The 20,893-nt window shown below is 41.4% G+C and overlaps 3 protein-coding genes across 4 annotated transcripts; 2 read left to right on the plus strand and 1 right to left on the minus strand.

Moving 5' to 3' along the window:
- The first annotated feature begins 7,820 nt into the window (after positions 1–7,820).
- Positions 7,821–10,148, plus strand: LOC128736958 (UPF0489 protein C5orf22). 2 transcript variants are annotated; one of them, XM_053831476.1, is made up of 3 exons: positions 7,863–7,923; positions 8,001–8,735; positions 9,119–10,148. In XM_053831476.1, exons 2-3 carry the CDS (start codon positions 8,320–8,322, stop codon positions 9,936–9,938), a joined length of 1,236 nt encoding a protein of 411 aa, XP_053687451.1. In that variant the 5' UTR covers positions 7,863–7,923; positions 8,001–8,319; the 3' UTR covers positions 9,939–10,148. The 2 variants fall into 2 exon arrangements, with proteins under 2 accessions (XP_053687452.1, XP_053687451.1); XM_053831477.1 differs by having other exon boundaries at positions 7,821–8,735.
- Positions 10,149–10,242: 94 nt separating this feature from the next.
- Positions 10,243–11,157, minus strand: LOC128737626 (protein Gemin2). The gene is made up of 2 exons (XM_053832301.1): positions 10,907–11,157; positions 10,243–10,842 (listed from the first exon to the last, which is right to left on the minus strand). Exons 1-2 carry the CDS (start codon positions 11,114–11,116, stop codon positions 10,294–10,296), a joined length of 759 nt encoding a protein of 252 aa, XP_053688276.1. The 5' UTR covers positions 11,117–11,157; the 3' UTR covers positions 10,243–10,293.
- Positions 11,158–12,374: 1,217 nt separating this feature from the next.
- LOC128734624 (cap-specific mRNA (nucleoside-2'-O-)-methyltransferase 2) lies at positions 12,375–18,744 on the plus strand. Its single transcript, XM_053828908.1, has 2 exons — positions 12,375–13,161; positions 17,347–18,744. The coding sequence occupies exons 1-2, from the start codon at positions 12,463–12,465 to the stop codon at positions 18,742–18,744; spliced, it is 2,097 nt and encodes a 698-aa protein (XP_053684883.1). The 5' UTR covers positions 12,375–12,462.
- The last annotated feature ends 2,149 nt before the right edge of the window (positions 18,745–20,893 follow it).

Consider the following 20,893-nt stretch of genomic DNA (forward strand, 5'->3'; position numbering starts at 1 on the left):
CCCTCACTGACACGCGCGGGTAAGAGTACGTGCCCTCACGAGTGATGAGATATCAACTGCTGGGTTGTACTAAAGAGCGGAAGCAACGACCGTGGCTGATAGCTAAATACACAGTAATCTGCAGTACTTCAATTGTAGTAGGTTAAATTACTGGGGCACCGGATCTCGTGAGGGGACTGTCATCTTAGCTTTAGCGTTCGTAACAACACTTAATACTTAATTCAACCGCCAGCTGCGATTAAGACGCTGTTGTGAGCCGCTCCTAACCTGGACTATAGACTACAGAGGCGACAAGTCGCTCATTGTTTGAGATAAGGTGGGAAGTTCCCAGTCAATTATTCATGAACCACATTATCAAGTAACATAAAATTCAATGTGCTGCGAGAAAAAAAATTTTACGCTCAGCATTCGCAAGAGTGCCCTCTTCCATCATCAAACAACCTTAGTTTCCTGCAGTATTTGTTACCCGATCGCCACTAAGGTTGCTCGTATTATGGTACGACGAGAAATTTGTTTTTTGGTAAAGTTGAATTTAAACAGCCCAAAAACATGAACATGTTCGTCGGTGTTAATTCTGTGTTGTACTTTATTCCGCTGCTAGTTGATTATATAATCAAATATTCTTCCCAATAATTAAAATCCTTGCCGAAATGAAAATGACACAGCATTGTATTGTGTCAAATAAATTACTTGTTCTCAAATTTCACAGAGAAGCTGTGCTGAAAAGTTGAACACAAATGGTCGAAATTGTAGAAAGGATATATAAAGTAGTTTAATCTGTGCGAGACTATGTTCAAAACATTTCTACTTTTATCACAAAGTAAAAATATTTTGAACATAGTCTCGTGATTTACGGTTTGTTTGTAGAAACTTGACGATATTTCGTACCGTCTAAATATTAGAGCAAAGGAGAATTCCAGCAAAATAAAAGGGTTACAGCGATAAACTTCCGAACCCCTAATAGACCCTTATTCAAGAAAAGGTAACTTTCTTCGTCAATGCGAATAGGGTTTGTTTGCATGTTTATTCGTAAAATATGGGTTAAGGGCTTTCCAAAACCATCGAGTTATGTATGTAAATATACCGTATATCGATATTACTGCTATATTGAGAAGACACATCGAAAACGAATGTTTAACTGCGCCTACAACATAAACTGAACGTGTGAAAATAACAAGCCACCCAACAGCTCGTACCGGAGAAGGTGCAACCCTTTTTCGGCTCGGTTTACCCTTTCACTCTTGAATGGAACCATGCGGTAATATATGTATAGCTATGTTTACTAAAATGGAGCATGAAAGAGCAAAAGTACTTACGGGTTTCGGAGTCAGAGTACGTGACTTATCGGATATTATGTCGTGCATCATAACTGTGAGCTGGCATCTTGTTGTTGAAATCGTGCGACAGTTGTTCGTTTTATTTTTGGAATGGTAGACAGTCCGTTTTAATATTCATTCAAAAGTTTGCTACTTTAAATTAGTTGCGAGGCTAAGCTAATAATCAAAAGAGTTGTTTTTAAAGATAAGTAAAATATATTAGGTGCTTGACTTAATTTCCGCGTTTTATTGAGAATGGTCATTAAAAACATTAAACACACTTGCGCCTTCGGAAGATAGTTTGCCTATTTTCCGACCGTTTGCCTTGGAACCAACCATTCCAATTGGGGCACATTTTAAGGAAATTAACAAATGAGATAATAGTTCTTGACAGCACTCAAGTGCCACACTTTAGTACTTCATTTTGTCTAGAGATCTGGTCACTCCTATAAAAGTTTTGCTTCCAGCAAATTTGATTTCGAGTCTCTGTGCTAATCAGCGAATGGCACTATAGCAATCCCCTTCTCCTCTCCAAGTAGTGCAGCTTTGCATTCAACTTAATTTGCATCTTACTGATCTAGCGCCGCCGTCTGAACCAGTAGCAGCAGCAACAGCATCAGCAAATAATAAAGGAATCACTTTAATGCGCCCCAATGGAATAACAACGGTTGCGGTTGTGTTTGAATGATATTTGTCCGATGGATCCACTTTATCTTGCACAGCCACAGTTTCCTTCTTGTAAGCTGGACCGGTTGAAGCCGGCGGTGACAGCATTAACAGAGAGTTAACTGTGGAGCATTTTCAAGGGCGGTGGGTGGTTGAAATCAGCATCCGACGGCGGCGGTGGAGCAACACTAGACCAATTAGGTGCACACAAAATTTGCATTTATGGTAATCTGGAGCAGCAGAAGTGGTACCATGAGGATACTAGAGTCTAGACTTACGCCTTCGGTTAACGGTTACGTGATGTTAAAAGGTATCACCGCTACCGCAGTACGTACGATGAAGTAAACCCTCAAACCTCGTGACAGGCAATGCTTTGGACAAATAGATATAATGTATGAATATACCTGCCGATTGTATATTAAATTCTTGCCAAATGGACTATTAAGTAACATAAATTGCAAGTCGTAAGTGAGCTTGAATGGATTACGTCATTAGACTCACCAAGAAAAAACTCGCGTCTTGAGATTAAATTCTAAAGACTTGGAGTCTTTATAGATATAGTACTCAGAAAGTTGCTACTTCATTTCAGTGCTAATAGACAATTAACTAACTGACTATTACTAGACTCTTAATTGTTTAATAGTTCAATTAGACGTTGCTTAGCAAAACTATGCATCTTAATAAACATTAATATGCGGAGATTTAAGATAAAATAAATAATTTCAAACCATTCTATTCTGACTGTGCGGTTTGTCAAATGAAAAAGTGGATAGTATTCTCCGTTCCACCCGCAAAAATCAGACAACTCGTTCGAAATTAGTCGAACGAAATTAGGATCCGTCGGAAAATAAAGTGTGGATGAAAATCTCCCAACATTCCAATCTTCTCATCCATCATAACATAAAGTTCGTCGACACTATGCTCACAGTGCAATGTCGTGAACCTCTATCTTCTCAAATCCATTCAGCCGCCATACCGGAAAGACATCCATTGTCGGTTTGTCGGCATCGGCACATAACTTCCCGACTGACCCGAAGCAGTCAATCATCGCTTATCGTTCGAACGTCGCTAAATCCTATACCTATACCTTCAACCGTCACGATCTGCTCGTGAAGCGCCACAAGACTTCATAAAGACCCTACAGTCTAACGCGCCAGCATTAACTTTCATTTAAAATTGAAACATAAACAATGCAAACGATTGTGCCCCCTTGGAAAGTTTCGCTCGGACAGAGGAAACCTATAGGGAGGCACTTGCATCTTGCATCGGATGGAAGAAGTATTCCTGCAGAGGGCTCAAAATTACCGATCCGACCATTCAATTTACACGTAATCAATAATATACAGTCCGGCTAGGCTTTCAAGTGATCACAGTGTACATTTAGCACTATTACCTTAACCTGCACCGATGGTGCCGGATAAGCAGGAGAAAAAGTCATAGCCCATGAAAGATAGTGAAAGAAATATGGTTGCTTTCGGCGAGTTTCACTCTCGCCAAGCCGAACTTCACAGGTGATTGCATCGTAATGGCGCAAATCCATTCTCCATCACACAGCTCATGCCTGCAGATTTCTCTTACGTGCACACAAAAGACTTGAATAATCACAGAGATTCAATTATTCAAATTGATTTTTTAATTACTAATAATTTATTACGACTATTTAATTTGTTATTTGTTGACCACCAATCCATAATTAACATAATCAAATCGTCCGTATCAATCTACCAAGGGACTAGAACTATCTGAATCATTAATTACAGCGGCAATCATGATCTGGGTCGGTCAAGTAAAGACTAATGAGAGAATTTCGACATCGATTATTCGATACCTAGTTAAGGGTTAAGCGCAACCACCGACTGGCCTGAAAAATTTCTGCTGATCGGGAATCGAACCCGTTGTCACTACCTTAAGAGCTGACCATCCAACAGTTGCTAACTACAGAGCCACGGAAACGACACGTGAGATGTTCCTGACTTCTTATTGTTTTCTATTGTGCGCTTGCATTACCTTTTTATAGCTTCCTTAAGGGCCAAATAAAATGCTGCGTCAATGGATCCGTCAGCGCTAATCTTCCCATGGGAAAACTGTCAGAATAACGCCGACGAACGCGTTGGCGCAAAATTATGCTTGGCCATTTACTTCGGGATACCCTAGGTAACAATTTCTGTTTGTTTAACCCATTAAACCCCACCATTGGAAATTGTGGATTGGATTGGCGTAGGAGGATTAGAGAGCCATGAGTCACAACGACAACTTGTTAAGCATAGCTTCCAATATCCCCCCTAGCTACCAATAGGCCCCTCCCCCCCCCCTCACCTCTCCACTCTGTTCCCTCCATTCAAAAATTCTTTATTACTTTCCCCTACCGTCCCTTCATCAATTGTAGAACCACGGTTTCCAAAAAATATTAATATATGCTTGACCGCATTTTAAGGTCAAGACTAAAACAGGAGGTTCGATCTAAGGCGTTTTTGTCAACAATAACGTAACAGTTAATGATGACCGCTGCAGTACCGTGATCACCGACTTTTTCGTTCCACAATCGAGTGCTATTAATGTCATTAATACCGTACCGCGCATGCAGCAACTGATTTATTAAAATGTATGGCGATGGTATGGTATACATACATCTACATACAACGTGAGTTTTCATATCTGTATGTACGTATATTCCGCCATAACTCTAGAACGCTTTGACGCGTTCTCCACCAAACCTGCCACACATGTTTCTTGACATAAGGGAATTAACACTACTTATAAGGGAGACAAAAGGGTGAGTTTGATGGCAATCGGATAAAAACTCGAATTATGCGTATTAATTTTGTATGTTGCAATTTTAACGTGTACAATGACACCCTTTACAGTTACGCCAGCGGCTGGGAGATAAGGCAGCAGGGGGACCGTTGAGAGATATATGAAAAAAGGCTTTTTTCTCTTCCGTTATAGAGATGTTCAGAGAGCAAATCGACCCTCCGGAACGTCGCCATTTTTTCTAAAACAATCAAAAATACTGGGGGGAAACCACTTTATTGAAAATCTGTGTGACGGCCATTGCTGTTTGGGGGGCAGTATTAGAAGAATCCCTTAATGGGGGTACTTTAAAACTGTGTAGACTAAGATAGAGATATCAAGAAGGTGGGTGCAGGTGACATAAACATGGCGCCATCGCAAGCCCCTAGATATAACCAGGGGGCGCGTAACGCCTGTTAAGGTTCAGTTACACGTCATTGATTTCTGAGATTTCAAAAGCAGTTTTTATGCTCAAAACAAAAGATATATTCACGAAAGTTTATCACTGTGTTCTCTGAGACGCAAAGAACACAATGATAAATTTTTGTGAACATAGCTTTTGTTTTAAGCACAACAACTGCATTAAAATTCCAGAAATCAATGACGCGTGGATGAACCTTAAAAATCGATAAATCACTCTAAAATGGAGTTTTGCCAAATTTTTCGTAAAACCCTGTTAGCAACTCTGCTACTGTGCCGAGCAAAGGGCTGAAATTGTTAAAATTTAACGGACTAAACATCCATGGATGACAACAATTTTGAAGCAGTCTACATATCGAAAATAATAGTTAAATTATAGCTTAAAGGCCGTGTTTAACTGCTTTCTGCTTAGTTGCATTTGTTTTAAAATGAATTTCCACTGATGATTGTGTTGGTGCTTGAAAATGATTCGATTATTGCGGTTTTCAACTGCAACAGCAATATTGCTGTTGCAGTTGAAAACCGTAATAATCGACGTGCGACTTTCTTGTTCTGTGTATCGCAACTATGTCGCACGTGGTGCGCTGTATAGCGCAGCAATATGCGAACACAGTGCACCACGTACGACGTAGTTGCGACACGCAGAACAAGAGTAAAACCGAATGTTGCACGTCGATTATTACGGTTTTCAACTGCAACAGCAATATAAAAACAAGCCGCGTCGTCGAAAAGCAACCGCAGTACATCTACCCGCCGCCAGAGGACCAATGCGAAACAACGAAGAAAAGCGGTGCAAACGACGGAAAATAGATAGAAATTAATAATTGCGCGATTGGAGAGCGCGAGATGTTATCCGCCATCCTGAACGATCTAATAATTCGGCTATCCTGAAAACGAAAGGTCACGAAGGTTACAGACAGCTAACAAAGATAAAGCAAAGCCCGCCGGATATACTGGTTTTTCAAGACCTCATAGCATAGACGATAGGTACTGTATAACCTCAGATTACACCTCAAATTATCCCGTAAATACGCTATTGCGTATCATCCTGATACGGTGCCCGGTCGCTACAATACCGGCAGCAAGAGTGAGAACGTCGGCATCAGGAACGTCGATCGACGCCCAAACGCATCCTTCCAACACCCTGAAAGGAAAGCGGTGGTGGTGTCCGGAAGGTGCGAAGCGACTGAGAGGTCCTGGAAGTGAAAGAATAAAAGCTAAAGAGGTAGGAAATAGGCAGTAAGAAAGTGGGAAAAATAAAGTGTCGACAGAGAAAAATAAAAGGGAATTTGCTTTGACCGATTCCAATTGTTTTCTTGTCTGGTAGCCAAGAGCGTAAGCCGACCCTGTGGCAGTGAAGAGAGGAGTCTCCACAATGCTGTGTGTTTACTCTACCCGCTAGTTACGATCGTGATTGGTCGATCCTGAATTTCACCCATATCATGATAAATTTTTTCATTGGACACCACTTTCCCAGCATCGCCACACCTGTACCTGTACCACATTGGAACTCATGGGGTGAGGTCAATGAGTAGCAGTACATAGGTGAATAAAGAGTTTTACTTATTTGTATTTGTAATTCTGTACAATTTCCACCACCCTATGAAGTAATTTGCGGTTTCGTCACTAACAAGAATGACATTAGCTGCGGATCGGTTATGCAGGAGTGAGAGTGGGGCGAAGAGTGGAGGAGAGGATCCGGGAGTTTGATATTTGATGTTTTTGATATTATTCCTACTGCAAACAGCCTCAACGAGGGCCTCAGCTAATGTCAAAAAATCTTTATATGTGTGCGTGGTGGAATACTTCATTGGTATGGGCAATCATGTTTTGGCTGCCAACATGATAGCGTGAGCAGAAATGAGAATGAGATAGCACTTTGTCGCTACGTTTCACTCGACTGCCTTGATCTTTTGGCCCCACTCTCAAATTTTGAGCCCGGGACATTCAGTCGCTGTCACTGTCAGAAGGGTGATTTCCACATAGCAAATGCATTTAAGCCATTCAATAACATGCTATACGCTGCACCAACTTTCAAATTAGTTGCAAAAATGCTCACTTAAGCACGTTACAACGAACGCAGAAAATATCATCTTCTCGTTGTCGTAAAAGCAGAAATTTCTCAACAAACATTGAAAAAAGAACAATCAACCAAATGTAAACAAACTGGGTGAGAGTTGGTTTTCATATTCTACTCGAGCAAAAAATAACTGTTACTCGGTTTACTTACATTTGAGTGACTGGCACTGTTCAAAAATGTTTATCATAGATTTTTTCGTGGTTTAGAGCACTGATGGCATATGGCAAAGAAAATTAGTTTTGCTCGCTCCTCACCCTTGTATTAACGTTCATTGGGCGAATCTCATGCTCACCTCAATCACTCAAAACATTTTAATTTCCGCTAGTTTTCTCATTTTTCTCATGTTACGACGCAACGAGGCCAATGTTTTTTGATTAAACGGATTAAACTCAGTGTTTTACGTCAGAACGAATCATTTTTGTGACGGCATAAAAAGTTAACCGCAAGCCAAGCCAGTAGTGTGTGTTACCTCACGATGTTCTGAACCTGATCGATGAGCGATGAGTTGAACTGAGTTTAGTCGCGTGTGCTCTACTACAGTACTGACAATACGGCGCTCGTAGGCGCAGGGCTAGTGTACAATTTCTAGTGTCGTAACCGCGTTCGACAGAGGAAAATAGTGCGTGAACCATTTAACACTTCCTGTATCAGGTAATTTGCGTAGCACTTTTAATTTCGTGTTTGGATTACGAGTAAACGAAGATATCGATTGACTCTCGGTGTTGCAGCTGTATGCATTTAGTGGAATCCACTCAGTGGGCAGTGGGTGGAAAAAAAGCATCTCGCAGCCAGACCGATTTGGCTCGTTCAGCCAGCTTTAGCCAGAGGTCAAAGACATCGGCTGTCGGAAGGCCTTGAGAGGGAACGAGAACAAACACACGGAAGGGAAAGAGAAAGAGCGACGTTCAGTAGGCAACGGTCAGACACACAGACAGACAGTGACGAGGCGGCAATAAGAACGCGTTTGATACGTACAGCGTAAGACGTAGATTATTGTTTGATCAGATAGTCGAAGAGTGGGATAGCAGCAGAGAATCGTTAGACAAAATGAGTGAGGAGGATGGCGAGGGCCAATCGCGCATCACAACATCAACACAGCCAGCACCAGTGGCAAGTTCAGCGGAACAACCGAAGGAGGAGGAAACAACGACCCCACCGGGCGCGCGGAAGTTCCCCAAGGTTCCCATCTTTATCGTTGAAGACCACCACGACGTACTGACGTTCTTATACCGATGCCTGGGCTCGCGGCATTTACCTCTGGACGGAAACACGATTATTCACTTCGATTCACATCCGGATATGTGCATTCCCAAGCACATGCCCGCCGGGTATGTGTTCAACAAGGAGGATTTGCTTGATAGTATCAGTATTGAAAACTGGTTGATGCCGACAGTTTTCGCAGGCCACGTTAAGCGGATTGTGTGGGTTAAGCCAGAATGGTCCGCCCAGATACCGAAGGGCAAGTGAGTAGCAATTAGTCTGTAGTAATATGTGTTCATGTGAATGTAGGCAGCCGGATCCTCGACCTTGCTGCTGAACGGTTATCGTTTAACATTTGTACAAATGGCTATTATGATGTCTGTTATCTGATAGCAGCGGTATTTACAGCCTGTTAAAGTTTCAGAGTTTAAAATCATTTTGGTGCTATGAACCTTTATAAACTACCCTTTATAAATGACAAAAATAATACCGAGCACATTTGTACTCTGTTATCAGACATAGTTTATATTTTAAATAGCCGTTAAAGAACAGCAGAATGAGTTACTGCAGTTTAAAAATAAAATAATATAAATGCAAAAATATTTCAGTAACAAGTTCCAAAATTCAAAACTATTTTAATTTTTAGGTTTCAATTCAACGTCGGCGAATACGAAGGCAGCATCCGCACAGATTCCACGCTAGAGTACTTTGTTTCCGACGGATGCTACCAGCCAGAAGAGAATCTAGAAAACAAGAAACCCCTCAAGCTGGAAGTGTGTTCCATCGCAGACTACCAAGCAGCTGAAGACGAAGATCTAAAAGATGGCTATATCTTAGATATCGATTTGGATTACTTCAGCACACACAATCCGTTTTTGAAGATTTACGAAAAGGTTGGCCTTTACGAAAAGCTTAAGGAGATATTCATATCGCCAGAGTTGGCAGATAGCACAGAAAATGATCTGGAAAAGCTGCAACGAATCGCGAAGAATCGAGAGGAAAAATTGGAATTTTTAGAATCAATGTTCCTCTACTTGGAGGAGGTTGGAAACCTCAAGCATTTTCTTGTCGATTACCAGCAGGAAATCAGCGAAGAGTACACGCAACTCCTACAGAAAGTATCAGCGCTTGTGGGAATTTTGAACAAAGAGTATTCCGAAGATGAAATTGATTGGTCCATGATCTACGACGCTGGCTGCACCTGCGACGTTACCGATCTTCCCCATCACGAGTCCAGTCGGGAAGAGATCGAATCTATGGTTTTACAGTTGGAGACCTTCCTGACGCGACTCCCCGGCCCACCAACCGTCATTACAGTATCCAGATCGAGCGAAGATGATTATACGCCAGCTGACCAGGTGGAAATGATTCAAGAGCTAGTGCTAGCGGCACTTAAAAAGTGCCTTCGAAACGCAGAGCTAGACGCACCAACGCTGTACTACAAAGATCAGGATCTTAAGCTGTAGGATAACTATAGTTGAGAATTCCTGCGCCAGAGGCGAAAGACAAAATTACAACTGAAGCGATATGTTTCCTTACTTCCTTTAATCTTAAACTTCCTTGTAGGAGCTTACTGAACCAGTGTATCATTATTACTATGCTACGCCCTAAAACAATAACTAACGTTTAATTATTTAAGCCAGAACAAAACTATCAGGAATAAAACACCAAAATATTGACGCGAAACTTTTCGACTCTGGAGTTTCAAATATCTGAGAATGTCCAATGGGATTTCGGAACATAATTCTAGGTTAATCTTCTGTATACTAACATTCTTGTTCGGCAGTTCAATAATAACACAAATTAAAAATCATATCATAGTCAATCCACATTATCTCTCAGATCCAGTTGATTGAAGTTACGAGAAATTATACAAATAAGTAAATTCAAGGGAAGTACCTTCGATTCCTCCTCGGCCGATAACTCATTTCGCATTGTAATGCACGCTTTGGCTATATCCCTGAGAATGCTGTGAATGTAAGGCTCTAGTGGAGTAATTATGCAGGCCAAAATGGCGTAGATCCACTGTGTAATCCAATCATTGCGGTATCTTTTATATTCACCCGTGTGCTCATCAGCTGGAACTCCTTGAAGCCAGTCGTAAAGATACTCGAGTAATAATTCGAGATTCCGCTGCGGAATGCTCAGCAGCACACTAACAAATGGCTGGTTGTTCGCACAGTAATCGTGCATTTGTTTGCGATTCTCGAAGTTAAGGAAAACATGAGTTTTCTCCAAGTTATCACGATAGTGCTGGCTATTACGGTAGCTGGTGACAGTGTTCCGTAGGTCAGAAAACTGTTTGTTCTGAATTGATTCCCATTCCTTAGTCGGAATTAAAACTTGCAGAGCGATGTTTTTCACCGAATCCTGCAACGTAGTGTATAATTTACTATCATTGTACAACAACAAATATGAATAAAATAGAGCAAACCGTGGGTACTAAACCAGTTCCGGTAAGATCTTTTGTTCTCTGACATTGCTGAACGGTTGGTTTGGCGACCACGACTGCAGGACAATGCTTCCTTTCATAGATCACTTTTTGAAGATACTGTTCCCCCGTTTCCGGTTGCAACTCTGGATCAAAATATTCATCCGGCGGATCAACGGCCAGGGCTAACTTCTGGATTACGTCTACATCCATCTAATAACGGCTACTCAAAAAGTAAACGCAAAAACTAAATTATTCCGTCCGAATCCGAACCATGAACAAAAACAAGAACCATCAAACAATATTCTATGTTTTATAATAAAGTGCGGGCTTTATTTGCACACTGAGAAAAAATTAATTGGTAGTTATTATTTCTCGGGTATTTTTTCAAATAGACCTATACGTGACAATGAGAGATTCTCTTCGAGTCTCCTCTCTTCCGCTTTTCACGGCGATACTAATGCATTTTAATCATGAATCGGTTGCCGGAGACACTGGTTAGCTAAATGTTATGAAAATTTTATTTTATATGCATTTATGTAGCCGTGGAAAGCGGAAGAGAGGACACGCACAAGAAATATCCAGCTTTTTACGAGCCATAATGGCGAACGTGTTCGTAATATTTTAACAGCATTTTCGACAATTTTCTAATACATCGCACGTTTTCTTTCCGCGCGTTCATGGTAAAACTAAAGGAATGTACGAAAAGAAAAGGTGCGATGTATTAGGGAAATGTCAAAAATGCTGTTCAAATATTACGAACACGTCCGCCATTATGGCTCGTAAAAAGCTGGATCCAGTTTTTTACGAGCCATAATGGCGGACGTGTTCGTAATAGTTGAACAGCATTTTTGACATTTCCCTAATGCATCGCACGTTTTCTTTCCGTACATTCCTTTAGTTTTACCGTGAACACGCGGAAAGAAAACATTCGATGTACTAGGGAAATGTCAAAAATGCTGTTCAAATATTACGAATACCTCCGCCATTATGGCTCGTAAAAAGTTAGATACGGAAAATCGTTGGCGTATGGTATTTGACTATGCGGGATATTTAGTTTTGACTCAATTTTTATTGTTTATCGATGGTTAACATTTGAATTTGGAAGGTATTTTTCAAAAATGAAGTCTCTCAATTGTCGACTAACATTTGAAAGGGGCGAATAAGCCAACTGAGTGAGAGTTCATTTTCCTATGCTGGCCCAGCAAAAATAAACTCTCACTCGTTTTGTTTACATTTGCGACATTCGCCCTTTTGTTAATTCTATCTACAAATGTTGGTTGACAATTCACTTACGACGTTTGGAAAAAGTACTCGAGCATTATTGACACAAGGTAAAACATCGAAAAAAAATTGCTTTGCAAGTAAAACATAGAATCATTTAAAACAACACGGCGTTTCCCCAATCTTCCGAATTCCGAATTTAGTTTATATGTAAATACTCCAAAATACCAGTAATACCTTTCGGATATTTATACTATAATCAGCCTGTATACTATATCGATATTAAATATCAAATTTCAATAAGTTCATAATTCAGTTAACCACAAATTGCAAACATGCCACAAAAAAGTGAACCTCCAACCCGCCGACGTTCGTCGCACCGTCGAAGTTCGGAGCGAATATCAATTTGCAACAGACGGGATGTGGAAAAAGATATTGAGGAACAGTTCAGCAAAAAGTTTCAATTCTCCGCTTTGAAGTCGGAGATTCCAATGCTACCGCCACTGGACACTGTTTACTCTGGACCGCCTTATTTCATAGAAGTTCTACAGAAGGTAAAAAACGATCTGAACGCCGTCAAAAACCGGCTAAACGATTTTGAGATTAGCCACTGGCACCAACACACTCGGAACCGGTCTTCGCTGCTTCCGATTCTGCACGAACTGCGCCACCGAATCGGAGGCGAGTTTGTAACGCAGGCTTTTGCAAAGCTGTACGAATGCGTAGCCGCCTACGAGTTGGTTCCGCGAGACCGTAAGGAACTTTTCAGTGTGCATCTGTGTGAAGCACCGGGAGCGTTTATTACGGGCTTGAACCATTATCTGCAGCTCAATCGAAAGGGAATCCGGTGGCAGTGGTTTGCCAATACGCTGAATCCGTACTACGAGGGTAACTGTTTGGGAAATATGATCACCGACGATCGGTTTATATATCACACCCTAGACTCTTGGTGTTTCGGCGAGGATTTCACCGGTGACGTTATGAAGCGGGCGAATCTGGATGCCATCGTCCGACGCAGCAAGCAGTTTCGCGAGGTAAGAGGTTTAAGCTAGCCCAATTTTGCTATAACATTTGCGTCGGGTAAGATAAGCAGCATTATTATTTTTGAATAAATGCACCCAACTAACACAATTTACATCATCAAGTCATGAGTCATATCGCTATGAAACGTCAGTGGCAAACTTGACAAAACAGAAACAATCGTGTACGGTTCTCTTCATTCATCGAGCTCCTAACGTTGAAGTAGGTTTACTTTCATTTGCAGTCTATTATTCTCTTTGCAACATTGTTTCAAGCATCATGCATTTCAAGTGTTGTGAAATGGATTTGGCGTTCGATAGGTTTATTTTATCTTTAGCGATAAAGTAGGTGTCTTTTCGATTCCTTATCTCCAAGTGTAAATTTTCAAATAATAATTTTGTTTTAGGTCTGCAGCAAAAAGTGAATTTTTATTCATATTAGGTGGGCAATCTATTAGTAATAATTTACGGAACTACATTGTTACTCTGCATCAAAATGAAAATGCCGAAACCGAACTGACCATCGTAGAGTATAGAATAACGGTTAGCGGTTATCGTCATGTGACTAATAGAGATGCAGATTTAGCACAACTGTGCCAGGAACTGAGCAGTAGAGTACCAGATTACAGCCCAGCCATAAAAAAACGATGTTTAATATTGGAAAATCAATGCTCAACGTTTTCCGAAGATGGAATCGAACTTCTAAGCGGAAGTTGTTTGAATAAACAATACTATGATACCTTGTCTGAAAAGCTTTTGGTATTGCTCGATTCGGCCAGAATTGAATCGGAACTGGGTTGCAGCAATATTTTAGAAGTTTCGCTGCAGTTTGAACAGTCCATTAAAACTCTACGCGAATATTTGAAATATAAAAATGAGGTTGAAATAATAAGCAGCAATAATCCCTCTTGTGAGCCATATTATTCTTTATATCCCATAAATAAAAACGGCATGGGTTTAAATGAGATATACGACGACCTTCAGAAAGATGAATCACTTGATTTGGGAATTTTTCTCATCCGAGAGTCAATCGACAATCCGCCCATGAACCATGTGAAACCAATTCGTGATTTGCAAGAGCTGAGCCCGAAAACAAATTTCGTTGCCAGCGATAGCATCGGTTTTGCTGAACTCTGTCAGCTCCGTCCAGCAGTGCATGAAGTGGTCTACCGGGAGGACTTCGGCTTAATCTACTGGCAGAGAAGTTCCGTTCCAACGGGCAAATTACGACGGTATTTCAATACGGCAGGGTGTTCCAGCTTCGAAGAGTGTCCACCGCCAGCAAATTGGCTGAACGTTATCTTTGCCGAGCGAACAAGCGGGAAAAGTTATTTTCTGAAGAATCTTTATTGCGTGCATCGCCAGAAAAATCCATTTGCCTTAGTTGAGCTGCTCGATGGCTTAAAACTAGCTCAAATACTGAAGGATACTACTTTGTCGACAGAGGAAAAGTTGGGTAAAATGTTCAAAATGGAAACTGCGATTGAGCTCCGAGTACTAAAGATTCTTCTGAGTACGGTAGATAAAATCTTGTTGCTTTTCGATAACGTAGACCACCTTGGCGATGGATTAATTAATTTTCTTCGTGAAATAGCCCTGTTGCCGCTAGGGTCTGTTACCATTTGGATCACTGCCGGTTCTAGATTACGGGAACAGATTGAAAATAATTTTTCAATCGTCAGTCAAGAATTTCCCCAACTTGACAAGCTTCAGCAGAGCACCTGCCTGGAATTAATGCTGCCCGATGTCGCACACGAAGAAATTGATCAAATCCTGCAAGAAGTACGATCCAGTAATGTTCACAAAGAAATCTCTCAGGAGTCGCTTGAGTATCCGTTTGCGACGAACGTTTTTCATTTGAAGCTGGCAGCAGACATGCGTCTTCGTGAGGACAAAATAACACCCTCGTATTACATTCTAAATTTGCTGGATTTTTACATAGAGAATAATTTGACTCAGAATCAAGCTGAACTAGAGCAAAAGTGTTATCTTATGATTATTGAAGGAAAACATGTGGAAGATTTATTTTACACTATCCCCTCCACTGTGGCCGAATACCTTGCAGCAAAGTATTTATTTAAACATCGCGAAGAAATAACTCTCGAGCTTTATCGAAAGCACAGTTTTGTCGGTGACCTTCTAGATCGTCTTCTCGCTGAAGATAATAAACTTTTTACAGTAGTTTTGAATAAGGATTGGGAAAAGGTGCTAAATCATCTAGAAGAATATCGTGAAACATTAGACCCCCTTCAGCGCAATGCACTGCACCTGGCCAAGCATTGTTCTGCCATCGAAGATTCTCTTGTAGCAGCTGGTATCCGACTGGAACAACAATCCCTATTGTCTCATTATACACCGTTGCAAATGGCGGACGATCGTAAAGACTGGATTTTTGTAAATCTTCTGCTCAAGCATGGAGCAAAGAGTGATTTCCCTTCTTTGCGCCTTCGTGACATACCAGCCAAGGAATTGCCCGCCATTTTGAGCGATTGCTTCGCGTACGGTTTAAGCGAATTGCCAAAATGGATTCTGGAAAATCGACCGGACTTGGAAATTACACCATCCGTTATCTATAACCTCGCCGTTTACGAAGGGTTCGACGAAGACGTTTCATATCGCATACTGAATTTGGCCCACGAGCAAGGTTTGCCGGGGAAAGGTCCACCGTACAGCTTTATATGGGGTAATACTGCACTTCATTTGGCGGCCTACAGCAATAACCTCAAGCTTTGCCAGTTTTTGGTGGAAAAATTAGGCTTTGATGTGAATTGTAGAGATCACGACGGTTTAACTCCGGCAGATGAAACCACGGACGCAGAGGTGCTTGCCTATCTGAAAAGTTCCGCAACAGAAAAAGCGCCAGAAACCCAAAGTGGTGACTCTGCAAGGCGTCAAGTTCAGTCTCTGTTCACACGGGCTTGTTATTCGAATAATTTAGATCTTGTCCGATATGCCGTGGAGCAGGAAGGTCACGATCCATTACAGAAAGAAAACGGTTCCTATGGATTAATTGCAGCAGTCGCACAGGGAAATTTGCCGATCGTACAGTATCTATGTGAAAGGGGATTTAAAAACATGATCGACGTAAAAGATGATTCGGACTCAACCGCACTAAAAATGGCAATTCTCTACAATCATTTACCAGTGGCAAAATATCTTATCGAACAGGGCAGTAGTCTTGAGCACATAACTGACGTTCCGGCGAATAAAGAAATGCGTGACTTACTGGCACAGCACGGATATGAGCCAAAGATCAGTTTCGAGTTCCTAGCAACACTTAAAGTTGATGAGCTTCGTGAAATGGACTTCGATTACGCTACAGCAGATGAATCCGGAGAACTTTTCCTGCACTACTACGTTCAACACTGCAGAGATCCGGATGTGCTACATTACCTTTTAACGCAGTACAATGATATTAACGTCGCAAGCAAGGAGACCGGAAGAACTGCACTGCTACAGGCGGTGCTTGCTTACAATTGGGAACTCGTTGAAGTTTTATTGGAAAACGGAGCGGATGTTAACAAACGTTGTGAGAAAACAGGCGATAGCTTTCTTCACTGTGCCGCTGCCACTAATAGTAAACGCTACCTGGATAGGTTTTTAGCCATAAGTCAAGAAGGTATCGCCTGCAGGAATAAGTCGGGAGAAACCATCATATTCTGCCTGAGTCGTAATCTGGCAGACATCGGTTTGTTCCATTATCTTGTAGATCGGTATGGCATGGATGTGAACGCGCAGAACAACGAAGGTCACACCGTTTTGCATAAGGTTATCCTAGATGAAAGCTATTTTTATCTACAAGATCTGGCATTTTATCTGCGACATGTCGGTGTTGTTCAAAATGTGGCAGACAACCGAGGAAGGTTGGCCTTGCATTACGCCGTTGAGAAAAATCAGATAAAAGCCATCCAATTGATGGGACGCTATGGACGATTGGAATATTTACTGAAAGATTGCGACGGGAAAAGTTCATTGATGTTGGCGCAGGAACTGGAGCGAAATGAGATTGTCGAATATTTCAATGTACACTCAAAAAGTCTTCGATTATAGAAACTGATACTGTACGATGCTATTTTGAATTTGTTAAAAAATAAATAAAAAAAATATAACTAACAACAATGTGATTCAGTTCTCATAATAAATAATAAATACTCTTTGTGAACAATATGTTAATCAGCACTTATCGTGTCCCTTTTTCAGGTCAATCTGGTCACGGCAGACGGATCCATCGACTGTCTGGACATCCCGGAAGCCCAAGAGGAGCACGTATCCCACCTGCATCTGGCAGAAGCGGTGACCGCTCTCAAGATACTCACCGTCGGTGGTTCGCTCATCCTCAAAATGTTTACACTATTCGAGCACTGCAGCGTTAATTTGCTCTACCTTCTGTACGTTTGCTTCGAGCAATTGAACGTATTCAAGCCGTGCACATCCAAACCGGGCAACTCTGAGGTATACATAATCGCAAAGGGCTTCCGGCCGCCCGAAGGAATCGATCGTTATCTGAATAGGATATTCGATAACCTTTATTCGGAAAACGCGATGTTCGACAGGCAGTATATTCCCGATGATTTCATAGAGCAGGTTCATCGATGTTCTTATGACTTCATGGCTGCTCAACAGAACGTAATTGAGCATAACATACATTTCTACCGGCGAAAAGATGAACAGGAGGATTTGAGGTTAAAGCATTCCAAGCAACAAATGTGCCGAGCGTTTTTTGAAACCTATTCAATCAAACCTATTCGACCGACGGAAATGATACTAAATGGCGTTGATATCGCAAACGGAATGGTCAATATCAATCCAAGAGATAATAGCGGGACATACAACGAGCGAAGCTCGATGAGCTCGCTGAGCGGAGAACAAAGAATGAATATGCTAAGAGAAAGGTTGGAAAATCTGGTACAAAACATGCCAATATTTTTACCGCGGTCTCGTCTCACAGATCGTCCTCTCAAACGAATTAATTCCTGCATTGAAACCCTCAGCCTAACCAGTGGTAAGCCTATAAAGAGGCTGCAGAGTAGCAAATTTATCGCCATTACCTACCTTCGATTCCTGATGGAAGTAATCGAGCTTGCAACTGTAACTTGTACTCCCAACAGTGAATCTACTCTCATAACTTTCGATCGCTCCTCATATATTCTAACGATTAGTATAGAGGAGTACGCAACCATCGCTGACCATGACAGCTATGAAAAGTATCTTTTCCAAGTACTATTCAAATGTATCGAGGAACTACCGCTCGAGGAGAGCGTCGATCATCTAGTCGTAGAAAATTGGCTGCTGTTAACGCAATTCAGCGTTGGGCTAGTTTTCCTTCTTAAAACGTTTGTTTTTGAACAAATCGAGCGAACATCACCGACCAAGCTGAAATTTTCCGGTCTTAAACCGGATGGGATCGCCAGCATGCAGTATCTCAACGAAGCACTACAATCGGAACAGAATCGCTGTGCTCCAACGAAATCGGTGTTCGGGTTGGTTCCCATCCCGTTGCTGTTCGACGGGGGTTTCTACTATGCTGTGATAAACTACAATGTCAGTCTATGCTTGCGGTACTGCGAACAGTTGCTAGGCAAGTGGAGTACAAAATAGTGCTAATTTGTTGAAATTTAATTCTTTTTTTAATTTGTTGAAATTTAGTCTTTGATTTTGACAATATTTCAGTTACAAAGTACATTTAAATCTCATTTTACAATTTTTGTAAATTGTTAATGCCTGATTAAAAAAACATGGTTCACCTAAAGCACTACGTGTTCTTATATTTACCAATTTTCGTTCCGAAAGGGTCTGTCATCATGGGACGCTCACACTTTTCCCAGTAATGCTGAACCGTTGGTCGCATACTAACGCACAGGAAAAATTAGATTATCGATGAGAAAATTGGCGAAGCAGGAAGGAGTTAACTTTTATGCGATCTACCCGATCGGGGCCGTCTAATTCAAATTTGGGAAAAAAGATTTGTAAGATGGTCGGAAGAAAAACTAAGTTACCATGTTGGGGATTGCGCTGAAAAGTGTGCAAAACCATTAGAAATGATTCAAAGAGCTACGTCACGTAACTGTCTCCAGACACACAAAGGACATCGGGTATCCCACAAGGAAGCAATCTTGGGCCACTTATTTTCTCGTACTTTAACATTGTATGTTCACCACTTCCTCCCAGATGTAAAATTGTGCATGCAGATAATCGTAAGGTATTCAAGATTGTCCGTTCAGCTGCTGATTGTGAAGACCTGCAAAAGTTCTCAAATATTTTTTCGAGTTGGTGTTCTATCTACAGGCTAAATGTTAGTATCGCAAAGCGTTCGGTAGTAAGTTTCATTAAACAGAATTCTCATATTGAGCATCGTTATATGTTGAAACAGTTAACCAATTGATTGAAATTAAAGAAAACTTTTTCATGATTGAATTCTACTAATAATTTTATCCACGATAGAGCTACCTTGGAACGAGTGATGTGGGATGGACTGTCCTGTATGTTATTCAATATCACTGTTGAAGATGTGATCCGGCGAGCGAGCATCGAAACGAGAGGAACTATCTTTAGCAAGAGTAGGCAACTCTTAGCCTTCGAAGACAACCTCGACATCATTACTAGAAATCTTGAGGCAGCGGAGGTAATCTACGTTAGGCTAAAAATGGAGGATAATTCGTCGAAAACCAAATATATGGTAGAAAGAGGCTCCAGAGAAAGCAACGTTTGCCTCCCACGAACAGCAAATATTGACGGCGATGAACTGGAAGTGGTTGATGAGTTCGTCTATTTGGGAACTCTGGTTACCGCCGACAATAATACGAGTAAGGAGATCCAACAACGCATTCAAGTTGGAAATCGAGCCTACTTTTTCCTCCGCAAGACGCTTCGATCAAAGAGCATACGCCGCCGCACAAAGCTGACGCTGTACAAAACGCTAATCAGACCGGTAGTCCTCTACGGACTTGAAACAGTAATTTTGCTTACGGAAGACATTCGTGCACTTGCCGTATTTGAACGAAAAGTGTTGTGGACTATTTTTGGCGGAGTACAAATGAAAAGCGGAGAGTGGCGGTGGCGTATGAATCATAACCTGAAGGGCACTGATTAGAGAGATTCCCATCGTACACCTGGCGAAAGTTGGGAGACTACGGTGGGCCGGCCACGTCGCAAGGATGCCGGACGTCTGTGCGGTGAAATCTGTTCTCTTCAAGAACCCCACCGGCACTAGGAATAAAGGGCCCAACGTACTAGATGGCTCGACCAGGTTGACAAGAGGCAAGAGCCACCCCGGGCTCTCGGCTGCTAAAGTAAGTAACTACTATACAAGTTTTGACTACTCACACTTAGACCTTAACGACAAACTTAGAAAGTTTAAAAGTGTTGCAAGTATCCCCGGATGACGGTATGCAATGTCCCAGCAATACGAATAATTGCTCCTCTAGTTTCTAGGAAACTCGATTTTTAAAATATTGCTTTGCATTTATAAAATCCATATAAACTATGCCTGTGTACAAAATTCTCTGAGATCCTTCGGCCCAAACCTATAGGAACAATTTAAAAAATATGTCCAAATGTCAACGTTATTGAATGAAAACTTAAAGTTGAATCATATTGGGGTTAGGCCAGCGTCGTATATTAAAGCTAAACGGAAGAAACCTAATAAATTCATTAACAAAATTCTTACGGTTTACCCGTTTACTTATTTAAATGGTGATCAACACGGTTAAAGTCGTCGAAAAAACATTCGAAACAGTTACAATCTTTC

Source organism: Sabethes cyaneus, chromosome 2, assembly GCF_943734655.1.
Source record: "Sabethes cyaneus chromosome 2, idSabCyanKW18_F2, whole genome shotgun sequence".
In the NCBI taxonomy this organism is placed as follows: domain Eukaryota; kingdom Metazoa; phylum Arthropoda; class Insecta; order Diptera; family Culicidae; genus Sabethes; species Sabethes cyaneus.